Here is a 16,837-nt window from a genome sequence, read left to right as displayed (position 1 = left end):
CTAGATCAAAACAACCTTCTCATCAAAACCAACAATACTTTCAAATATCTCAGTATATGTCAAGACCCTGAACTTTCAGGTCCACATCGTGAAAAGTAGATCAAAAAGTAACTACCACCCATTCTGGGTCAAAAAGATTTCATTCTTGCTTTCCTTTTCAACTGCAGCTTCCACAGGTACAGCCATACTATCTTGCCAACTAAAATATAGAGACTAACACTAACAGGCTTCATCTTAGAATCCCTCAGTCCTCTACTCAGTCTCCAATAAATTTTATTTATTTTACATTTGTTAACCGGGTAGAGTCAGGCTTGGGCAAGTAGCCCGTTTTCAGCAGAGACCTGGGGAGATAAGCTCCATAACAATAGTACAAAAAGATTTCAAAAATTTTTAAAAAGATTTACAAACAATATAAAAAAAAGTTTGATAGTTGCCAACAATCACAATTTACAAAAAGGTGAATGTAAAACAGAAAACATTACATTTCTTAAGCCTTATTACAGACAGTAATATGAAACTCATTAGATATACAACTAAAAACCATTGTGACATTTTCATTTGGAAGAAGTAAGACAAGAAGATAGCAGAATAGAAAACATTTGCTCGAAGGCATGAGAAACTAGCCAGGAAAATTACAGGAGCATAGCCATTGTTGAGTAAGGTATTCCTTTAGGAGTTTTTTGAAGCTATGATGATCTGTTTTTTTTTTTTAAGATATTCTGGGGTAATAGGTTCCACAGTTTGGCTACCTTGAAGGGAAAGAGAGAGTCACTTAAGTAATTATGGGACTTTGTAATCTTGAGTATAAGTTTATCGGATGATCTAAGGGTCCAGTGTTGGTATTTAGTTGCGCTAGGCTGGAGAGTGCAGGGCAGTTTTCAGGTTTGTGAATAATACAGTGGGCAGTAGTGAGATGATTGAGCAATAACAGAGTGGGAAATTCAATCTGAAATAAAATAATCTATAAATAAATATGTTGTTGTTGTGTCTTTCGGCTTTTCCCGGTTAGGGGTCGCCCCAGCGGAACTCCGGTCTGCTAATGACTGGCAGTAGATTTTTACTTGCCGGCCCTGATGCACAACCTTCAACGAAGGTACGCCCATTCACGCATGTCTCCACACAGAAGACGCTCTAGCTGAGAATCGAACAGGACAATGTCTTACTGTGAGGCGACAATGCTACCGCAGCACCACCACCGCAGTAATCTATAAATAAATATACTAAATAAAATAAAATTGGCAGTTTACAACAAACTCCCCCAGGCATGAACTAACCGGGTGCCCATACAGCAAAGATCCAACCTCTTACTTGGCTCCCGTGTCTTTAAACTTTTGCATTATTGTTTGATCACCCCCTCCCTTAACTTGTCAAAATGTCCCCTACCCAAGCCCTCACAAGCCAATCGCTATCAGAGATAGCTCTTTAAACACCAAGCAGCCATAGCTTTGCTCTGTTACTCTGCAAGCCTCCAAACTCTGGCTTAAGCTCCACCTCAACATAAAGGATACCCCAATCTACACAAAATTCACACCTCTGTTTAAAACATGCCGAATGAAACTTAAGAGCAAATGCCATAACTCAGACCACATGACTTCACTCCTCTGAATATTCCATACATCCGTGTCCTTGTCAGACTTGACTCTCTCTCAATCACAGCTAGCTGCAACAATTACTAGCTATTATCTTTTCTCTTACACTCTCTTATTACTTCATGTTTGTACATTCTTTTACTAACACTGTAATTACAGTCATCTTTACTTACTGTGCATACATTGTTTCTACATCTATACCCATTTCCTACGCATGCTATTTATTGTCTGCATCTTATGATATATAACTTCTTTACCTGTATTAGTGTAGCCCTGGTCAGACTCAAAATTGGTCACTACTGACAGAAGCCATCACCCAGTAAATCTTCAAGACAAACATAAATATACTATATACACAGAGAGTTGTGTGCATATTGTTAACCTATTCTGGCCACTGGGTGGCAATAACTGCTTACATGTCATTATAAAAATAAAAGTTTAAGACTATTTTGTCAGTCACATTTAGAAAAAAATTAATTCTAATACTTTGGGTTGTGTGGTTGATGATATGCTAGGAATGGTAAAAAGAATTCAAAGTGTGAAAACAAGGAAAGTTATACTTATGTTTTTAATTTCTCCAGATCTATTGGGTTTCTAATACCGTGATGGGAATGGACCCCATTCCTAAGTCAAAGTAGAGTTAAAGTTCAGGAAATTAGTACTGTTTCACTCTGTCCACCAGTAGTGCTTTTTACAGCACCCACAATGTGCCCAATACTGACTCCTGCAATTCGTACAGTTGCATGTATTGGTAACATGACTAAATATGACTGTAGACTCTCTTTTTCTAAGACCCATTGCACCAACTACTATTGGAATTATCTGGGTATCTTTCTTCCACATTGCTCTTGTTTCTGCCTGCAAATCCTGATATTTTATGACTTTGTTTCTCTCTGTATGCAGGACACTGTAGTCACTGGGTGTGGTGATTTCAATGATCAGTTATTTTTGTTTTCTCTTCCTGGACCACTATATCTGGTTTTCTAGCATCTATCTTTTGAACTCTTGGTAACGGATGATCCCATGTGATGTAGACCATCAATTTCTATGATGCTTTGTGTCTCATATTTCCAGTGTTTTTCTGCCACTTCAGTACCATAATGTTTGCACAATCCCCAGTGCAATAGTCTTGCCACATTATTATGCCTTTCAGTGTACAGTCCTTCTGCCATTAGTATGCGCAACCAGCAACGAGGTGTGCAACTGTTTCCAATTGTTTTACAAAACCTACATTTCTCTGTTTCTTCCACATGTTCAATGGACTTTGTAAACCAACGTGTACGTAAGCCCACTATCTTGGGTCCGCCAATATTTACCTTTCATCTCTTGGTTTAAATTCACCTCTCCTTAACCATTCCTGTGTTTGTTTCTGATCAACATGAGGTTCTTCCAGAAATGTTCTATACTTATAACTATATTTATACTTTTTCCACACTTCTTGCCTTCTCATCTGGTCCTTTACCTTATATTCTTTCTTTTGTTTTATGGCACATTCAGTTGCTGCCTGATTTTTATCTACTTGTGGTATGATTTCCATTCCTGCTCGATGCTGATATGCTTCTGCTAGCCTGAGCTGGGAAGTCATCTTAGATTTATTCTCCACATATTTCAAAAGTTTCACTACACTTAGGTCTTGTGAGGTCAGCAGATGTGTGAAATCCCACGATTGCAAATTTATACATGTAATCATTTTCAAGGAGGCCCATCCTTCCTTCAGATCGGGGAATATATAATCTTGGTATGCAATGATTTTTATAAATCATTTTGTGAGCATGAAGCATCCTTCTTGTTTTCCTATCTAATCTATCCAGCATGCTGTGGGGCCAGTCAATCACTCCAAAACTGTAAGTTAGGCCAGGAACAGCAAATTGGTGTATAGCTTGGATTTTGTTCCTATATGTCAACGCTGTTTTCAGGATTAATTTAAGTCTTCCAAAGTACTTCTTACTAACTTTTATTCACATTTGCACATGTTTTATTGTTAATCCTTCATCAATTCCCAAATATTTATACACTCCCTCTTGCTCAAGCTCTTTTATATCACATCTTTGTCCCAAACTGATGTTTTCTTAGTGCTGCAATTTTCCTGCTTTAAAGGTTGCTTTTGCACATTTATCAAGAACAAATTACATTCTTATATCATCTGAAAAAGTTTTGACAACTTGTAGTTGTGCTTTCAGTTTCTCATCTGATGAGCTATACAGTTTCAAATAGTTGACAAAGAGAAGATAAGTCTTTGTACTTTGTTTTCTAGAAGCCAAATTATAGCCCTGACCTAGGCTTTTAAGTAGACAAGCTTAATGGATTAAGGGGAAGGCAGAGTAGCAGCAGTGACAGAGTCACCCTGGAAAATCCCCCTTTGGATTTTTATCCCTGGAATAATAAGTTGTCCTTTATCATGGCTTAATTGCAAAGTGGTCTGCCACTGTTTCATGGTCAATGTAATGTAGTTGATAAGTGTACACTTTTAAGCACTCTTTTTATCCATGAATGTGGGATACTATCAAATGTTTTTTGTAGTCAATCCATGCATACTTAAATTCTTCCCCTTTTTACAGTTCTCCACTATGACTTTATTCAACAACAAATGATCCTTTGTTCCGCATGACTTTCTTTTATTGCCCTTTTGTTCTATTGCCATAATTGAGTTTTTTCTTTTAAATGACTATAAACTCTGTCAGCATCAATTCCAGTGTATAGTTTATATGTCGTCGGAAAGCAAGTTATTGGTTTATAATTTTTAGCATAGCTTGCAGGTTCACTCTTAAGTAGGAGCACTGCTTTTCCTGTTGTTAGCCAGGATGGTGTCTGTTCGGAGTGCACAGATAAATAATTCTTAATCATGGCTAAATCTTTTTGCAAAGATGTTAATACTTTTAACCAAATGTTAGGTACTGCATCTGGGCCTGGGGTTTTCCAGTCAGAGGCTTTTCTTAACTTTGTTTCAATATCTCTGGTTGTTACTGCCTGACATTTCATATCCTGCACCTTTAAACTTCTTATTCTTTCTTTTACTCCTTCTATCCATTTAGCATCTTTATGTTCCACAGGATCTTCTTAAATAATTCTCTAGAAGTTATCTATTTCTTTTTTTTTGGTGGTCTTTTAATTCCTTTTACCTTATTTCCCAATTCTCTATAAAACTTTTTTGGGTCATCAATAAATTGCTTATTTTGTACTTTTCCTTTATATTTGTCTACATATCTTCTAACGTTTTCCACCTGTGCTGAAATTTTTAGTTTATTTGCGATAGTGCATGATAAATCCCATCCTGTATGACTATGCTGAACTATTTACAGGCTTAGGACTTTTGTCAAAAGAATGCCACATACAAACAATATCTAGTGTAGCCCCAGTCATGCATGCTTCACAAAAGGTACCCAAGCAAATACTGTAATGTGCACTGTTCCACAAGATCAAAAAGGAGACACTGAGAATCAGCATTATGCAGTGCATACAGCTTAAGGAAGGGTCTTACAAAACGGCAAACTGTAAACAGGTCTATCCATCAGATGAAAACTAAGGGTTTTGGCAGACTGTGCTAGATAAACAATGTTCCAGACTATGCACAATTCATAACCCATTAGAAATTACAGAGTTCTCAGACTTCTATTAGATATATTATCAACACTAAGTGCTCCAAAGAGCTGCTGCCCAAGTAAATGAAGACTTGGAAGATGCTTTAAATATAACTGATGATATATTACGGTGTGGTCCAACAAAGAAACATTATGACAACTGAAAGATAAAGCAGCTGACTGCATTAATAAACCATTGCTTCAAGCAGTCAAACACAAAGGGGTCCCATTCTAAAATTTTAGTGACTGAAAGCTGATCCAGAAAAAAGTGAAAGCAATTTTGCCAATTTCAAAACCAGAAGACAAGGAAGCATTAAGGCAGTTCAAAGGAATGATGCAGTATTGTGCAAAATATGCACTTATTGACTGAGGTAACCCATACTTCTAAGAAAGTGATGACAGCAAGTAGCAGCCTGCAAATTAAACTTTAAACAGGAGAAGAGTTTTGAATTCTTAAGAAACTACCTACAGATGCTCCAGCATTAAAATCTGAGGCTCATTCTTTCTGAGTTTGTGGTACCTCAAGTGGGTGTAAAAGCTCAAGGCACTTACTGAAAAGATTAGGACATTTTCCCCATGTGCCATGGCTACATTTTTCCTACTTAGTGCACAAACAGCACCTCAGACCTCCCTTTACTCATTCTCTCCACTGGAGCTCTCGAAGTTTGCACTGTAACTTACAGTGGGCAGAGCCTAAGCTTTTTAACAGAATCAAATTATGTCCTCAGATTTGAACCAAATATTCTTATCTCTGGAACCATAACGGTTACTAAAGAAGTGTATATGGCAAACCAAGTTAAGTTCTAAGTCTTAAATTGGATTTTATAAGTCACAGTAAATTTGTGATATTTTGTAAACAGTTTACAAAATCTCAGCAACCACTCAAGTTACACGGATTCACTATACAATCTTGAAATAACTGAAATGTTGAATTTCAGTATTTCGAGACTGAATAGTGGAAAACCCACATACCCGAAAACCCAAAATCACGAACAGTACAATTGCGACCATTCACACAAACACACACACACACACAAAACCAGCACATAAACACACACACATATACCTACCTAACTAATAAAAAAAACATAACACACACAAACACACCTAACCTACCTGTAAGCAGGGGGGCCCCCCTGCACCCCCCACCCCCTACTTATATATTCTAACTCCGATATCACACTAAACACACAAACACACAAAAAAACACTTCTCACACACACACACACACACACACACACTAAAATCCCTACCCAATACCTTTACACACACACACACACACACCATTTACCTTAAACCCCAGAAAAATCCACAAGCCACACCACACATCACAAACCCAACACCACAATAGCGGATTCTACATAGTGCAGTTTCGCATAACTGCAATTTCCACTATTCGGTCTCGATGTACTGAAATGTCGAATTTCAGTACGTCGAGATTGTCTAGTGAATCCAAGTTACACACATACTGTTAGTAGTACTTTTTTCATCCAGTTAAGAACTTTCATATGAGGCTAAGCAGTGCTGTCTGTGCTACTTGATTGTGGAGACATTTAGAAAAGCATGACATTTATGACAATATAAAAAAGAAGTTATATACTTGACATAACATTCCATGTTTGTTCTCCTTGATCTCACCTTCCTTCTTGCTGGTTCGGTTCAGAGCCGATCCTCGGCTGACTCAGCTGCATTCTGAAGCTCGAGAGCTTCCACTGGCTCGAGGCTAGACCCTATCCCATCATGCCTAGCAAGAGTCACCCAGATCTCATTTGTGATAACCCATAACACTAGACTATAATATGCAGATATATAAACTATAAGTGTATATATATATATATATATATATATATATATATATATATATATATATATATACACACACACATACATACATATAAAAGCCAACCAAGTCAGTAGTAGAAGGACTCTTAGTCTACCCAACTCATAAGGCAGGAAGGGAATCAAGGCCTATACAGCCAAAAGATGGATAATTCCTCTTGATCATCCAGAAGGGGGAAGGAAGGTGGGATGCAAGAAGGAAGGCGACATCAAGGACAACAAACATGGAACGTTATGGTGAGTACACAACTTCTTTGTGTTATGTTGTCCCTATCTCGCCTTCCTTCTTGCTGGTTGGGACCGCATCCACAACACCTTCTTCTTGGGTGGCTCAATGGAACAGACTCTTCAAAACTGTTGAACCAAAGGATGCCCTGTTTTGGGAAGCCACATCTACTTTGTAATGAGTGATGAAGGTATGGGGATTAACCCACATAGCTGCCGCAGAAATTGAGTCTAAAGGCAGCCTGGCCTGAAAGGCAGTAGAGGTAGACAAGGCCCTAGTTGAGTGTCCTTGAATCTTTCCTGGCAGCTATTTGTTCTGAGAGTTATAGATGCAAATGATGGTGTCTGAAAGCCATTTAGATAAAGTTACTTTTGAGACTGAAATTCCTTTTCTACTCTCAAACAATCGGTCAGATTTCCTGAATTCCTGTGCAAGTAAAAATGTAACTGCATATGAACATCCAGTTGGTGGAGTTTATACTCTGCCTTGTTGCCATGACCTAGGAAGAATACAGGTATAGTTCTACTGATTGGTTCAGACTGAACTCTGAGCAAACTTTTGGTAGGAAGGAGGGGTTGGTTCTGAGAGAAACCTTATCTTTGTGGAAAATTAAATAAGGGGGACAAATGGATAGAGCTTGTAATTCTGATACCCTCCTAGGTGAGGTAATGGCAGTCATGAAAATAGTTTCCAAGTCAAACATTTTAGAGAACAAGTAGTAGCCGGTTCGAACGGAGGAAGAATCAAGGCAGTTAGGACTAAATTTAGATCGCAAGGAGGAGGTGGTTCTCTTATTGGGGGGTTATTGGGTGTACCCTTTAGAAAAGCTTTGCATAGCCTGTGTGACATAATGTTGGAACCCATTTCTCCCACATGAAAGTTGGAAATAGCAGCCAGCTGAACTCGGATACCTGCTGCTCCTTGGTTAAAGGTTTCGGCGAGAAATTTGAGGATCTTTGAAATAGGTGCAGTAAAAAGATCAATACTATTTTTGGCTGCCAAACAAGAGAACCGTTTCCATTTGCTAGCATAAAGTTTTCTCGTTGAGGATTTGTGAGAGGAAATTAGAATATATTGTACTGCAGGGGAGATGTCAGGAAGCCTGGCTAAGACGGGAAGTGGAGGAACCAAGCTGTCAGCTTGAGGGTCTGTAAGGAAGGGTGGAGTTGGCCTGACTGATGCACCAGCAGATCTGGAACTGGGTCCAGGATACAAGGCTCCTCCTGAAGATGGGGCCATAGAAACGGGAACTAGATTTGACGAGGCCTGTAAGGGGCAATGAGTATTAGCTTGCAACTCAATGATTTTGCTTTCTGAAGAACCTTGGGTATCAGAGGGAACGGGGGAAAGGCATACAGAAATCCCGGAGGCCAATCGTGAACAAGTGCATCCTTAGGTGATTGTTCCGGTGGGAAGACAAGGGCAAAATAGCTGCTGCATTTGGCATTGAAGATGGCAAAAAGGTCGCAGCAAGTCTGGCCCCACTTGTGAAAAATATGGTTCGCAATATCCTGCTTCAGGGACCACCCATAAGGCATAAGGATAGCCCTGCTTAGCTTGTCCGCTATCACATTGGATTTCCCCGGAATGTGAGCCGCAATCAGGGAGCGTTGGGAACACATTGCCCACTGCCATACTCTTAGAGCCTCTCAACACAAGGGGTAGGATCTGGTTCCGCCTCGCTTGTTGATGCACCATACTTCTGACATGTTGTCTGTCTGAATTGCAATCGTCCCCATGGGTAGAGAGCTTTGTAGTGCTTGCAAAGCCAGAAACACTGCTCTCATCTCTAGGACGTTGATGTGCAAGTGGTACTCGTGTTGTTGTCAAGTCCCATGAACAGTCTGTCACAGATAATGCCTCCCCCCATCTGGGAAGCATCCATGGTCAATGGTTGGGGGAGGACAAACGGTCTGCCTATCGTCAGCTGCGTACACTGAAGCCACCATTTTAGGTCGTTCTTGCAGGTCTCCGTGATGAGAATTTTGTGGGACATGGGTAGATCTTGCATGGACCATTGAGCAAATAGGAGCCACTGCAACAACCTCATGTGGAAGTGAGCCAAGGGAACTAGTGTTATTGCTGCCGTCATTGAGCCCAGGACTTTTAGAACAAATCTTGCTCGAGTCTTTTTCCTCCCGCTTAAGATTGTAACCTGATGTCAAATGGTCAACACCCTCTCCTGAGGCAATTTTGCTATCATGTCTTTGGTATCTAAATCTGCCCCTAAAAATGTAATATAGACAGGGCAACAAGGCAGACTTTTCGTAGTTTACAGTGATGTCTAGCTGGGAGCAGAGGCGGATCATGGTGTCCCTTGCCTTGGTTAGTCGATGCTCGGTGGTGGCAGTAAGGAGCCAGTCGTCTAGATATGGAAACACCCGGAATCCTAGACGCCTCAGATGAACAGTGACTACCGCCCATGCATTTGGTGAGCACCCTGGGGGCTGTGGTGAGGCCAAAGGGCAGAGCTCTGAACTGGTAGTGACTGGCTCCCAGCCAGAAGTGTAGAAATCTCCTGGATCGCCTGTCCATCTTGATATGGTAGTACGCATCCTGGAGATCGATGGAGCACATCCAATTGTCCTTTCCCAGGAAGGGAAGTATGGAGTGCAGTCTCACCATCCGGAACTTTGTCTTCTTGACAGACTTGCTGAGTCTGCAGAGATCTAAAATAGGCCTCCACTCCCCTGTTTTCTTTGGTACTAAAAAGAACCTTGAGTAAGTTCCGGATCCGATTTGGTCTGCGGGGGCTTCTTGGATGACTCGTTTTGCTAGCAACCTTTGAGCTTCTAGGGTTGCTTGTTCCCTTAGATTGGGTGGCACATCTGGGATGGATTTTCGTTTTCTGGGGAGAGATGGAATGGAGAAAAGAATACTGTATCCCCTGGATATGACCGACTATACCCATGTGTCTTTTGTGATATTTTGCCAGGCTTCTGGGTACAGTGACAATCTGCCAACTGCCTCCAGAGGTGGACAGGCGGGCTTCCTTTCAGGAGCACTGGAAGGGCCTACCAGAGAACGTATCTCTGTCACCCTGACTCTGCGGACCCCCTCTGCCATGAGGGTGGCGTCTCCCATTATTATTCCCCCCTCTGCCCCTGGGGGTAAAATCACCACGTGTGTCAGGCGAAGCTCCCTGAGATTTCCAGAACCACAGTTTTCCACTTTTTTGACCTTTGGGATAAGGTCTAGTAGGCATGGAAAAATGTACTCCCATGGCAGAGAGAGTCTTGCCATCCTGCTCGCACCTGGTAAGCGTCTCTTTTACCTTGGCCCGAACAATGACGAGCCATCAAAAGGGGTGTTGGTAAAGGAGGACAAAGGTGCATCCAGGAATGTCTCCATAAGTCGACTCCTGTGCCTGCTACCCTGCTCGCTCCATCGCAGCATAGAAAATAAGCCACATGCAGTTAACTACAGAAGATAAGGTCACAAGCTGAAAAGCAGTTCTATCTGTAGCTCCCTAGCTCTTTCAGGAGATCCCTCTGGAGATGGGTGAAATGGGATAAATAATTCAGTGACCTAAGAGTAAAGACCACTGAAGAAAAGACAAGCTTCCCGTATCTGTCCATCGTATGGGACTCTTTGTTCAGCGGATGGACAGAAGTAGAGGTTTCTGCTAATTTTTTCTTTGTGGCCGCCACCACCACCATAGCATCAACTGGCAGACCCTTGGTCAGGAAAGATTTATCTGGTGCAGTTATGAATTTATTTGGCCTCCGCGGAACTGGTTCCATAGATTCCAGGGGGCTCCACGCCTTTCAACTTACTACCCGTAGCAGCTGGTCGAAGGGTGGAGACACCCAAGAGGTGGAGGGTAGGGAAACGAATGCATCCAGGTACACAGACTCATCTTCAGAAGGGGAAAGGGACTTCTAGCCACCCCTCTGCTTGAGGATTTCCAGGATGTCTGAAAATGACACATCCTCAGAGGGGGACCGTGGGGACCCTTCTGATTCCTCCAAGTCTGTGTCCGATATCAGAGACTCAGGGGAGTCCAAATGCTTCCTCTTACATGTCCTCTTCCGAGGGAACTCCTCAGAGGGGTGCTCTGGAGAGGCTTCAAAAGAGGGGGGGTTGCCCTATGGGGCGTCCTGGGGCATTGGTTCCCTATGCATAGAATGGAGGGGTGGTGAGAAAGAAGACACTGGCTCCATAGGGGACGGAGTAGCTGAAGCCGAGGGTAGAGCTGTCCAAGGGGACAGTACACTCCTCATCACCTCGAAGGCACCACGATCCCAGCCTGAGAGGGTCCTCGGCTATGAAGAGTTAAGAGACCTCTCCTGCACTGAGGGGGATGGCAATGAGGCTGATGTGGGAGCCAAACTCACCTGCGCTGAAGCCCCAAGAAGGAGAGAAGGGTCGGATAAGGGTCCGATGCCGCTTCCCCCCTTAGAGCCGACAAGGGAGTGTCGGCCCCCAGATCCCTTGATAGAAGGCGGTACTGAGAACATTGGAGTGGATGTCGGAACCGAGAGACCGGAGGTTTTCGGAACCAACAGTTCCACCACAATGATTTCCATGACCTCCGGCTCCGAGCACAAGTGAGTCAAAGGAGGAATAGATGATCCAGGAGGTTGCATAGTTGGCTCCACATCCATATGGGCTGGGCTCAACAAGATTTTTGCTAGAGCCGGTGTCCTGAGTAGCCTCTTCACCACCCTCTCCACATCATCGTCTGAAAGGCTTCTGGACGACCGAGGAGTGAGTGGAAGATCGGTGACTGCCCGCCAAAGACTGGAGAAGCGGGGACACTGGAGCAGACTGCAGCGGTTCCAAGGAAGGAGACCTTGTTCTTTTGTGACTCCTAGACAGTTCAGAGGACACTGATGGAACTGCACGAGATAAAGTCTTGTCAGACCCAAGAAGTTTTGGATCTGACGATTTGGAAGATTTGTCTTTCTGCTTCGACGGCTCCGAGGTCAGAATAGATGAAGATGTCAGTTTGGAGGATATATCTGGTTTTCTTGCCCGATTCCCTTCCACTGATGCCTCAAAGAGCCCTTTTAATAAACCTCTCAAAATGAGTTTGTTCTTATGCTCTTGCAGGAGTCTAGTGCTGAATCCATGACAAATGGAACACAAATCCTGCAGGTTTACCGCTCCCAGGCAATAAACACAGCTAGTATGTCCATCAGTCAGGGACATTTTTTTTGGGAGCAAGAGTCACACTTTTTGAATCCAGAAGGCTTGGATTTTTTGGATACTTCTTTGGACATATCTGAGTAGTACAAATAGCAACAAGCACAACAAAACCACAGCTACGAGTAGCAAAAAAGGAAGAAATATAACACTCTACAACAAACAAAAATAGCACTATATCTAAATTCTATTTTTTTTTTTAAACAGAAGGTAACGGAAGGTGGAAAGCCTCTAAGTTAAACGACAACTCCCCCAACCATGGAGAGCCTCTAACTTAAACAGCTAACTACTTAAGCTGAAAAGGGGAGAAGGAGGGAATAAGGAGAAACCTCAACAGGCCAAAAGCAAAGGGTGAATCCTCTAACTAAAATGGATTTATAAGTGGGAGGTAGTAGGCCTGAAGGAAAAACGATGGCCTGAACAACAACAACCAAATGGAGATAGATAGAATCCTAAGAATAAACACTAACTACTACTAATCTACAGTAAAGTCTTCCCTGTAAAAATGGTATGATATTTAAGCAAAAAATAGAAAAAAAATAAAATAAAAAACTTAGCCTGAGCCAGTCTCCAACAATCTCGAAGCTTCAAGGGGCAAACGAGATCTGGGTAACTCTTGCTAGGCATGATGGGATAGGGTCTAGCCTTGAGCCAGTAGAAGCTCTCGAACTTTAGAATGTGGCTGAGTCGGAGCAGAGGATCTGCTCCGAACCCATCCAGAAATAAGGAAGGTGAGATAGGGACAACATAACATTAAATATTATATGAACAGCAATTAATATCTCTTTTCATGCACTAGACAGAGGTCAAATATCAACCCAGTCATATTTGCCACTGAGTAAGCTTTAACAAGAAACATTTTAATACTTTATATGTAGCATAGTTTTAAAATTATTAATGCAGATATGAACAAGCAATATTTGACGCCCAATGGGGTCAGTAGGATGTAACTGCAAAAGCACCTAAAGGTATCATCTGGCTGTAATGAGTTAAAACAGGTCAATATCCTGTTGAGACAAGCCCACTCAAGGCATAAATAAATAGAAAAAAAATCAATATTATGATGTAAATAAGCAAGGAGACTGTGTGTTTTGCAAGTAGATGGCAATCTGAATAGTAAGAGCTGCGATCTTACCCAAGAAAAGATAATTTGTCAATGGTTCAAGACCATTTACAGACATCAGAAAGTGATGCTTCAGACAGGAAAGGAACAGTTGGCAATAGTGGATGGGTGTGAGGAACTTAAACCAAAACCCATTGAAAAAGCATATTCAGCAACTCTTTGAGCAAGGGACCTCCAAACAATGCACTGGATGTTAATCTACTGAAGAATGATGTGAAAGTCAAATACAAAAACTAAACACAGCAGATGTGTTTAGTACAACATATATACCAGAACAGCAAGATCTATTAGAAGTAGGTGTTTAGGTGCAACATATATACCAGAAAAACAAGATCATCTATTAGAAGTAGCAGATATTCTACTAGTAAAACAGTAGATTTTCAGAGGTGTACTGATGCTGACTTACAGATACAGCTAATGAAAGGTGTTCCACTGAAAGGATGGTTTGAATAAAAGGAAACAATGAGGAAAGACATTCAACCTTTGTTTTTCTTCACAGAAGAATTACGGTGTGCCCAAAGCTTGATGTTTAAAGCTAACAAAGTAACAGTTCCTAATCAAATGGCAAATCAAATGCATGACAGAATACATGAACAGTATCTGGGAACAGTAAAGTTCAACAAAAGAGCTGTAGACTCATGTCAATAAGGGACGTCAACTCAGAAAATAGTGCACAAATATGCCCTTTGCAAAATTACAACTAATACTTATAATACCCAGTTCTAGACTGTCTGTGGAGTCACTATTAATCTACAGCAATACTTTAATGCATCCACATTTTTTATTCTGAACAATTTTCTCTGTCTGAGATACTTTTTTGTCAAACACATAGAAAATGTGTGTGTGTCTGTGTGTGCGTGTACGTGTCGGCCTTTACTACCTAATGATCATCTGTGCTGTTCCTATACTGCCATATGCTTTATGTTATATAATTTTCATCCAAGCATATGCAGTAGCTCTCCTGAACTGAGCACAGTATGGGCTGTCACTAGTTTCTGTGAATGACATAAAACCTGCAGATGACCCTGCCTCCTGTAAGCTGATACTTGTCAGTTCTCCTGTCCATTCTGTGAAGTAGATTTTGCGAAACATTATCAAAATCTTTATACTTTACCCTCGCAGTGACTATTTTATAAATATAATAATACTCACCAAGCTAGACATAAATATGGAATAATGGCTATTTCGGGGAAAAAAGACTTTCCACTTCTAATGACACACATTATCAAGCCCTTCAGGCATTCATTATTTCCTAATAATGCAAAGTTTGCTAGCTATTACTGCTGTCAATCATACAAAGTTTTCTTAATGCAGACTGCAAAAAATTTGAAAGCACATACACTTATACTTAACCATGTTTCAGCAAACAGAAATGCATCTTCCAAATTAAATTTGTGGACAGCAAGCTACATGGTAACACCAGTATCAACAAATGTGAAATGTTATAAAGCATGTACAGCAATCATGTTCTGAACAGCTGAAAAATGTGAAAAATGAAACACCATGCTGCTTATCAAATCATAAACATATATAGTTCAGTAATGCATCATACCATTTACTAGCCAGATGTTCACCCTCTTCTCCAAAGCTGCTGCAAGATACTTGCCACTAACACTCCAGCAGATAGGGAATAAGCTAGGATCACTTGGGGAACCCAGGGTACTCAAGTTCTCATCAGCTGTTTCTTCTCTGTAAGGAAAGTATAACAGACAAAACACAAATTAAGCTTCTTTCATTGCTTATCCATTTTTTTTTCAAAATGCATAATGATTCCAGGATAATACTAGAATAAATTACTATATTTAGATAATGATCACCAAGTATTTCAATACTTCTTGGTAGAAGTAAATCAAACACACCATGGCCTTTACAAACATATTTTCAAGCATGTTTGGGTTAGCACAGTGCAATTTAAACAATTAACACTTAGTGTTAGCAAAAATAAACATAATGGTCCCAAACAAATTTCATTAATTAAAAGCAAAACATATACACAAAAATAGATGTGGCAAGACATCCATATGAACACATCCCTCATAAAAGTAGAAGTTCATATAACATAATAATTTCCTGTGGGAGATCAAAACATGGTTGGAATAAAACAGTATATTGATATTTATCTTCCAGTCAGATTTCTTCTTACAGTTGGACGTACCTATGGCTGAGTGAATACAGCATGTGGGGGCAATCAGAGGTTGCACAACTATAAAAGGGAAGCAACAGAGTTCAAAAATATGTTTTTTTGCTGCTCATCAAGGTACACAGCATTATAACATCAGTACCCACTTTTGGAGATGTCCAAAGAAGCCTTGAAGGCAAGAAATCTATATATATCTGTCACATATTATACAATAAAAAACTCTAACATAAAACTGAGAGAATAAATGGCATTTGTGATGGGCAGGGGCTGCAGGTTTTAAATGCTGCACCACTGCTGTCAATATTTTACAAGACAAAAAAAAAACACACACAGGGAGAGTTCAGTCCAGATAGTATGTGGTCTACTGGGTATACAGTAAATGTGCACTGCTACCTTGGGTAACAGCCAGGCCTTGCTATACCCAAATGAGCTTTACAATGTACAGTCCCAGATCAGAGATATAATTCCTTGCTCCCAGAGATTTTATTTACCTGAAACTGAATACAATGACTTCTAGTACAACCTTACCAACAGCAAAGGAAACCGGAGCAAAATTAAGCTGCATACACTTGTACAATATTTTTCTAGAGTGGGTGTAAATGGCAATGCACCAGTCCTTACACTCTCCTTTCCCAGTTCATGGTACATCTGCCACTGGTTAGTCAAAACTAACAAATGAACACCTTACCATTCACTCCTAATATAAGACCGCCTTTAAATATTTAAACTTTAGCAATTAACTCCGAGCAGTCACCCCACAGCTGAATGTACAACAGTAAACTTGCATACATTTTTAAGGTGATAAACCATCAGTCGCAAACATTTACAGTTTAACACTAAAACTCTAACTTTAAATAACATAAAGCACTGTTCTTACAAATAAATGTATGAGGGAATGAAAATAAACAGGCAGGAAATGTGGAGAAAAACAATACATATTAGTTAACTAGACTCTGGCTGCTTTAAGAAAATAAATGTACTGCATCCTACAGCTCTACCTTTCAGAATCAGAATGCATTCTCAGAGTCCTTAAAGGTAGATATCAAATGAAGCTGGTATCCGTCTCAAAGTTATGCTCCAGCAAACAAACTGCAGTAACTCCCTTGACTGACAGACTTATCACTCTGTCTCTGCTTATGGAAGACAACATACAGAGTTTCAGTGCCTTTTGCTTTGATTCACATAGGATAAGTT

General features: G+C 40.7%; 1 protein-coding gene across 5 annotated transcripts in view; it reads right to left on the bottom strand.

Moving 5' to 3' along the window:
* The window catches only part of HERC1 (HECT and RLD domain containing E3 ubiquitin protein ligase family member 1), a 3,987,333-nt gene that overhangs the window by 1,122,626 nt on the left and 2,847,870 nt on the right, over positions 1-16,837 (bottom strand). For all 5 annotated transcript variants that reach the window (XM_044077739.1, XM_044077741.1, XM_044077740.1 and 2 more), the window contains exon 53: positions 15,056-15,192. In XM_044077739.1, the coding sequence (XP_043933674.1) occupies positions 15,056-15,192 (137 nt within the window). The remainder of the gene's footprint in view (positions 1-15,055; positions 15,193-16,837) is intronic.

Source organism: Protopterus annectens, chromosome 7.part0 (genome assembly GCF_019279795.1).
Source record: "Protopterus annectens isolate FY-2018-M chromosome 7.part0, PAN1.0, whole genome shotgun sequence".
Classification (NCBI taxonomy): Eukaryota; Metazoa; Chordata; order Ceratodontiformes; family Protopteridae; genus Protopterus; species Protopterus annectens.
Note: the sequence above shows the minus strand (reverse complement) of the source record. Positions and strands in the feature narration are given on the sequence as shown.